The sequence below is a fragment of the Syngnathus typhle genome, unplaced genomic scaffold (assembly GCF_033458585.1).
Source record: "Syngnathus typhle isolate RoL2023-S1 ecotype Sweden unplaced genomic scaffold, RoL_Styp_1.0 HiC_scaffold_38, whole genome shotgun sequence".
NCBI lineage: Eukaryota > Metazoa > Chordata > Actinopteri > Syngnathiformes > Syngnathidae > Syngnathus > Syngnathus typhle.
This window is the reverse complement of record NW_026871944.1, coordinates 130,068-137,413: the sequence shown is the minus strand read 5'-3', so window position 1 is coordinate 137,413 and position 7,346 is coordinate 130,068. Positions and strand designations below refer to the sequence as shown.

The window sequence follows — 7,346 nt, the reverse complement described above, 5'->3', positions numbered from 1 at the left end:
GCTTAAATCGCATTTTCTCGGCGAGCTGAGCGCTTTTTCTGAATTGTGCCGCTCCCGTCACTCTGGTTAGGTTGGCATCGAAAAAAACGCTCTCGGGTGCTTTAGAGTGCCGAGTTATTCACTGCGCATGAAGAAATGACCACCTCCAACGTTTGGTTTATGTTTTATAAGCATTTTTAATTTTATTGCTTAAATCGCATTTTCTCGGCGAGCTGAGCACTTTTTCTGAATTGTGCCGCTCCCGTCACTCTGGTTAGGTTGGCATCGAAAAAAAGGCTCTCGGGTGCTTTAGAGTGCCGAGTTTATCACTGCGCATGAAGAAATGACCACCTCCAACGTTTGGTTTATGTTTTATAAGTGTTACTGCTATATTTCGTTTCTTTTCATTTTCTGTGTATTTTCATTATTATTACCGTTGAGTGCCACCAGAGGGCGCTATAGTGTAAGTGAGCTTTGTAAGAAGAAGTAGAGGTTAATTTCCTCGGAAGAAGCGATCTCTCGAGAGATCGAAAGATGCGTGACTGAAGCGTGGTCACAAAGCTAAGTTGTTAAGAAAGATAAGAAACAATAAGAAGAAGAAGACGACTGAAACTAATTCCTCTCTCGGTACTCAGCCAACGAGGTATTGTTTGTATGTTGTATTTGTCAGAATCGTTTTATGTGTTAAATGTCTTTCTTTTGAGCTAATTGTTTGTTTTGTGCTTTTAGTTTTCACGGTGTGTTTATGAGTCTGAACAAGCTGGATTCAATAAATTCATCAGTTGAGAAAGCCACTTGTGTCTGTTGGTACCTGGAGGAGTTACAGTGAAAACTCGACTGATCTGCGCGAGTGGAGGCGAGGCGGCATGATCAGATGAGCAGCAGTCTTGCCACAGCGTGATCGGCACGTGCACGGAGCGGGCGCGCGCACGAGACCAAAGCGGGATTTGAAGACCAACACTTTAAGATAAGGCCATAAGAAATGCGGACATTCATAAGTTAAGAGTTTGTCTGAAAAAAGGAAAACAAAACGCAAGTTTAAGGTTGATTAATCAAACTGTGATTTAAAGTAACGTTTTGCTATTCCTAATTTTGTTTATTAAGCCACATTGTAAGGTCTAAAGCACTTAAGTTTAAGCATCAGTAGGCTACATTTGTTTTACACTGGCCTATTTGTGCCAAGAATGAGAAATGTGTTTCATGTGAACAGTTTAAATGTGAATAACTCTTATTTGAATACGTTTTTGGTATATTTAAGTTGAAAGGGTTAAGTTACTTTCACATTACTGTATAAAGATTCAGTATTACATTTTTATTTTATTCTGCCTTTATATTTCAAATGTCGACTGTCTAGGGGTGACTTTTAGTTTACATAAACATTTTTGCTGTTTAGTGACAAGTGACAGACGTTAAAATGACTGATCCAAATACACCATTAATTAGTACAGAACCCCAAAGTCAGTCTGAAGAAACCCAAGGTACTGATCCTAGTGAGCAGCAAGACTCAGTACAACTTAGAAGAAGTCAGAGAGTGAAAACACTCACAGAAAAGGGAAGAGAAATGCAGGATGAGAAGATTAAAGGACTCCAGCAAAGATTTAACTACAACTACGAAAAGTGGAGAACACATGCAAAGGCATCCAAAGTACCCCTCTCTCAACCAGGACCCTCAAATAAAGACATTCTTGAAGATATAACTGGTGATATTAGAGGTCTTTGTGCAGATGTCACAAAGGTTTATGATGAGTTACGCAAGCTCACCCCACCGGATCAAGAGACACGTCGCAGAGCAGATCTGTGTGTGGAGATCTCAGGTTTCCTTGTGAATAAAGCAACTTGCCGATTGGAAGGAAGAGAGGAACAAGATTGGCCGGAAGCAGGCTCCCTCTTTCAAACTACGAGCAGTAAGTCAAGCTCCTTCAACATAACTAAGAACTCATCTGAGCATTCACATAGATCCTCTGTAAAACATCAAGAAGCTGCCGCAGAAGCAGCAGCGAGTCAAGCTGTTCTAAAAATATTAGAAGAACAACAAATGGAACAGCAAGAGATAGAAAGACTAGAAGTTGAAGTCAGGAAAAGAGCAGTGGAACAAGAAACACTAATTAGACAAAAGTGCTTAGAAAGAGAGGCTGAAGAAATTAGAAAGCGCTTAGAAAGAGAGGCTGAAGAAATTAGCCTAAGAATGCAGAGAGAAGCAGATGAAGCAAAGTTTAAGGCTCAACAAGAAGAAGAGTATGCAGCTCTGCAGAGAACACTTGATGAAAAGAAAAGAAAGGTACAGCACCTGGAAAAGGTCAAAGATCTCAAGGCAGCACAAGCAAGGATGCAGGTTTATGACCAAATGAGTGTAGCAGAAGTGCAAAGGGTCGATGTAACAAAGATTAATACAGAAATTAGAGACGTTGAACATGTAAGCTTTCCATCTCTGCTTGAACAAGTCTCACCCCAAGCTGCAGGCACTCCTAAAGGTGATGGTACATCAGATTTAGTTAAAGTGCTAGCAAGTGCACTAAGTACTAGTCGTATCCCTGTTCCGGAACCTACTGTGTTTTCTGGGGATCCCTTAAGTTACAGTGACTGGAAACTGTCATTCCAAACACTGATAGACCAAAAGAATATCCCTAACAAGGAGAAGATATTACTTCTCTGGTTCTTCTATATCAAACAAATTTGTTTTAGGTTCATTTACCTGACATGTTTCGGCGGAATCTTCCGCCTTCATCAGAGTGTCACTGATGTGTTTGTGACGCGTCTTTACCAGCCACGCCTTCATCCATCAGCTGATAAAGACGCGTCACAAACACATCAGTGACACTCTGATGAAGGCGGAAGATTCCGCCGAAACATGTCAGGTAAATGAACCTAAAACAAATTTGTTTGATATAGAAGAACCAGAGAAGTAATTGAAAAAGAAAAAACAAGATGAACCTAGTACAACTAAGGAGAAGATATTCTACCTTCGAAGATATGTGAGTGGACCGGCTAAGAGAGCAATTGAAGGATACTTCCTGCTTGGAACTGAATCCGCACATGCTGCTGCATGGAAGATTCTGGATGAAAGATATGGAAATCCATTCACAATAGCAAAAGCTTTTAGAGACAAACTGCATGCATGGCCCAAAATGACCTCAAGAGACAGTTTCGAACTAAGGGACTTTGCAGATTTCTTGCGCAGTTGTGAAGCTGCAACAGCTCACATTAAGTCATTAGAGATCTTGAATGACTGCAATGAGAACCGAAAGATTCTTTCCAAACTTCCAGACTGGCTTGCTGCTAGTTGGAACCGCAAGGTTGTTGAAATTGAAGAACAAACAAATCAGTTTCCCACTTTCAGCCAGTTTGTTGAGTTTTTAACGAGAGAAGCCAAGATTGCTTGTAATCCTGTTACATCTTTACAGTCACTAAAACAATGTGAGTTTAACAAATCAGACAAACTGAAATTTACCAAACAGAAAGAAATTGGAGTTAAAACACTGATGACGACTTCACAAGAAAAAACACAACTGGTATGTGTGTTCTGCAAGAAACCCAAGCACAGTTTACACAAATGCAGAAGTTTTCTTGAAAAGGCTGTGTCAGACAGAATCAGCTACATTAAGTCGGAAAGGCTATGTTTTGGTTGTCTCAAACCAGGCCATCTTTCAAAGAGCTGTACCAACCGCAATATTTGTGAAAGGTGCAGTAAAGGGCATCCTACCTGTCTTCATGAAGATAGAGTTAAGGACAAAGAAGAACAAAAGCAACCACTAGCTAAGCCAAATCCAAGTAACGAAAGATCAAGTCAAAGCGACCGAGCTCAAGAACAAGTTACAGCCATGGCTACAACTAACCGAGTAGCGAGTAAAGAAAATAACACACTGACTGCTGCAATCATTCCTGTGTGGCTTTCATCTTCTACAAAACACAAAGAAGTTCTTGTATATGCCTTACTGGATTCGCAAAGCGATACAACCTTTGTTCTCAGTGAAGTTGCAAAGTTGCTAGATACAAACCAAGAACCGGTTAAACTAGAACTGTCTACCATGTCTTCCCAGACTACAGTTGTTCAGTCTAACAGACTGCAAGATCTTAAAGTTCGTGGTCTTAACTCAAGCAAAGAAATCACTTTACCTCCTACATACACACGAGAATTCATTCCAGCCAACAAAGCTCACATTCCAACTAATGAGACAGCTAAAGCTTGGCCACATTTAGAACACCTTCAACCAGAAATCGCACCTTTGCAAGATTGCGAGGTAGGATTGTTGATCGGATACAACTGCTCACAAGCTCTTCTTCCAAGAGAGATTGTGTCAGGCAAGGAAGGTGAGCCATACGCTCAGCGCACTGATCTTGGTTGGAGTATAGTTGGACAAACCAATCCCTGCCTGAACTATGGAGATGCGATTGGTATTAGTCATCGTATTATTGTCAAGAAGGTCATCCCAGAGCTTAAGCCCTCTCTAAAGCTTCAGAACAAGGTCCACTATGTCAATAGGACAACAGTAAAGGACGTCACCCCTTCGAACGTTATCAAAGCACTTGAAGGAGACTTCTCTGAAAGAGCCCTTGATGGCAACCCTGTGCCACATGAAGAACCTGAAGAGGAGAAAGATATCAAAAGGTCTCTCAGGAAAAAGACAGCGCACCTGAAACCAACCAGACTCCAAAAAGACCTCATGAAACCATCCCAGAAGGTCCATGAGGAGCCGAAACCCTCTGAGGACCAGGAAAAAAGGAAACCTCCCAAGGAAGTGTTGGAGATCCCTCAGAAAAAACAAGTTGACGAATCTTTGGGAGAAGACAAAGTCATCAAGACACCCCTGAGAAAAGAGAGAAAGTTTCTGAAACCAAGAGAAGACAAAGACATCCAGAAACCTTCTCAAGAAGATGAAAGTAAACCTTCTGAGATGAAAGAGGAGAAGAAACCTCCCAAGGAGGAAAAACCTGAAGATGTCATTTCCAGGGAACCTGAGAAGCCTTCCAAGCAAAAACCAAAGGAACCCTCCAAAGACGTTATGAAACCGTCCAAAAAAGAACCGGAGAAGCTCTCAAAAGTTGTCAAGGTGACCACCAGAGAAGATACAATCGACACTTCCAAAGTGGTCAAAGAAGTCAAGAAGACTCCAAAAGAAAAACCTGCACCGAAAGCGGATGTTTCCAAGAAACCTTTCAGGTTCCTGAGAGTCACCAAAAAGCAAACAGCGCCAGTTCTCAAAAAAGAACACGTCAACGTGACAAAAGAAAAAGTTCCCAAGGTGAAAGCCAAACCAGAACCTTTAGGGAAAGAAAATGAAGTGAAAAAACCTCAGAAAGAAGTCAAGAAAGAAGACACAGAGGTCAAAGTAACTTCAAAGGAAGTCACAAAGCCGCAGAAACAAGACAAGGAGGTCAAAGTACCTCCTAAGGAAGCCAAGAAACCTCCAAAGAAACTCAAAGAACTTCCAAGCCACGAGAAGGAAGTCAGGAAACCAAAGAAAGAAGAGAAGTCGGTCAAAGAAGTGACTAAGGATGAGTTGAAAGTAAAAGAGGACAAGGGTGTCCTTAGCAAACCTCCTAAAGAACAAAAGCTTGAAGAAGCTGAAAAACCAACCAGCGAGAAGCTTCCCAGAAAAATAAGAACCATCAAAGAAGCGCAAGAGAAACCACCGAAGGAAGGCAAAGAAGACAAGAGGCGTCCTCGGGAAGATGTCGACAAAGCTCTCAAAAGGGAACGTCTCAAAGAAGTTGAGAAACCCATCAAAGAAGCAAACATGTCTTCAGTGGTCCTTCAAGAAACTAAGAAACCACTTGAAGGTGGTTCCGAAGTCAAAGACAAGAGAACGTCTTTAAAAAGATTTTTCAAAATCCATAAAGAAGTCCCAGAAGCAAAGAAAGTTACCAAAGATGAGAAAGAAGGCAAAACACCTCCTTAAAAGGTGCTGTTCTTCAGGAGAACTTCCAAAGAAGCTCTCAAAAAGACACACAGAGAACTTAAAAATGAAACTGAAGTCAAAAAGCCTCCTGAAGAGGAAAAGGAAATCAAGAAACATCTTAAAGAGGATCTTCAGAAACAAGAAACACGAGATTCCAAGACAACCATTACAAAGACAGAAGTGGACTGCACACAGAAGGAATCTGAAGGTAAATGATGTAGTGCTTCTAAAAGAGGACATGGCACCACGTAATGAATGGAAGCTAGCCAAAGTCACTGATGTCTATCCAGGAACCGACAACAAAGTGAGAAAGGTTCGACTTTTGGTTAGTGAAAGGACACATGACAAACACAGTAAACTTGTGACTAAAACAGTCTCATTAGAACGACCTATTCATAAAGTTATTGTTTTGCTAGAAGCTGACTAAGGGCTTGTGTGTATTTTCATGTTCAGTTTGTCAGCCTGAATGTAATTCATAGGAATCCCACAGCAAGAGTTGTGAGATTGGTGGGAGTGTTACTGCTATATTTCGTTTCTTTTCATTTTCTGTGTATTTTCATTATTATTACCGTTGAGTGCCACCAGAGGGCGCTATAGTGTAAGTGAGCTTTGTAAGAAGAAGTAGAGGTTAATTTCCTCGGAAGAAGCGATCTCTCGAGAGATCGAAAGATGCGTGACTGAAGCGTGGTCACAAAGCTAAGTTGTTAAGAAAGATAAGAAACAATAAGAAGAAGAAGACGACTGAAACTAATTCCTCTCTCGGTACTCAGCCAACGAGGTATTGTTTGTATGTTGTATTTGTCAGAATCGTTTTATGTGTTAAATGTCTTTCTTTTGAGCTAATTGTTTGTTTTGTGCTTTTAGTTTTCACGGTGTGTTTATGAGTCTGAACAAGCTGGATTCAATAAATTCATCAGTTGAGAAAGCCACTTGTGTCTGTTGGTACCTGGAGGAGTTACAATAAGCATTTTTAATTTTATTGCTTAAATCGCATTTTCTCGGCGAGCTGAGCGCTTTTTCTGAATTGTGCCGCTCCCGTCACTCTGGTTAGGTTGGCATCGAAAAAAACGCTCTCGGGTGCTTTAGAGTGCCGAGTTTATCACTGCGCATGAAGAAATGACCACCTCCAACGTTTGGTTTATGTTTTATAAGCATTTTTAATTTTATTGCTTAAATCGCATTTTCTCGGCGAGCTGAGCACTTTTTCTGAATTGTGCCGCTCCCGTCACTCTGGTTAGGTTGGCATCGAAAAAAACGCTCTCGGGTGCTTTAGAGTGCCGAGTTATTCACTGCGCATGAAGAAATGACCACCTCCAACGTTTGGTTTATGTTTTATAAGCATTTTTAATTTTATTGCTTAAATCGCATTTTCTCGGCGAGCTGAGCACTTTTTCTGAATTGTGCCGCTCCCGTCACTCTGGTTAGGTTGGCATCGAAAAAAACGCTCTCGGGTGCTTTAGAGTGCCGAGT

At 41.2% G+C, this 7,346-nt stretch overlaps 1 protein-coding gene across 1 annotated transcript; it reads left to right on the top strand.

The window, feature by feature from the left end:
- The first annotated feature begins 345 nt into the window (after positions 1 to 345).
- Positions 346 to 6,805, top strand: LOC133147254 (neurofilament heavy polypeptide-like). The gene is made up of 4 exons (XM_061271246.1): positions 346 to 622; positions 709 to 2,631; positions 4,460 to 4,908; positions 5,101 to 6,805. The coding sequence occupies exons 2-4, from the start codon at positions 1,394 to 1,396 to the stop codon at positions 5,874 to 5,876; spliced, it is 2,463 nt and encodes an 820-aa protein (XP_061127230.1). The 5' UTR covers positions 346 to 622; positions 709 to 1,393; the 3' UTR covers positions 5,877 to 6,805.
- Positions 6,806 to 7,346: the final 541 nt, after the last annotated feature.

Coding starts and splice junctions, on each gene's coding strand:
- LOC133147254 (XM_061271246.1), top strand. CDS start 1,394: ATGACTGATCCAAATACACCATTAATTAGTACAGAACCCCAAAGTCAG. Junction 2,632..4,459: donor GAGAAGATATTACTTCTCTG/GTTCTTCTATAT, acceptor CTATGTCAATAG/GACAACAGTAAAGGACGTCA. Junction 4,909..5,100: donor ACCTCCCAAGGAGGAAAAAC/CTGAAGATGTCA, acceptor CAAAAGAAAAAC/CTGCACCGAAAGCGGATGTT.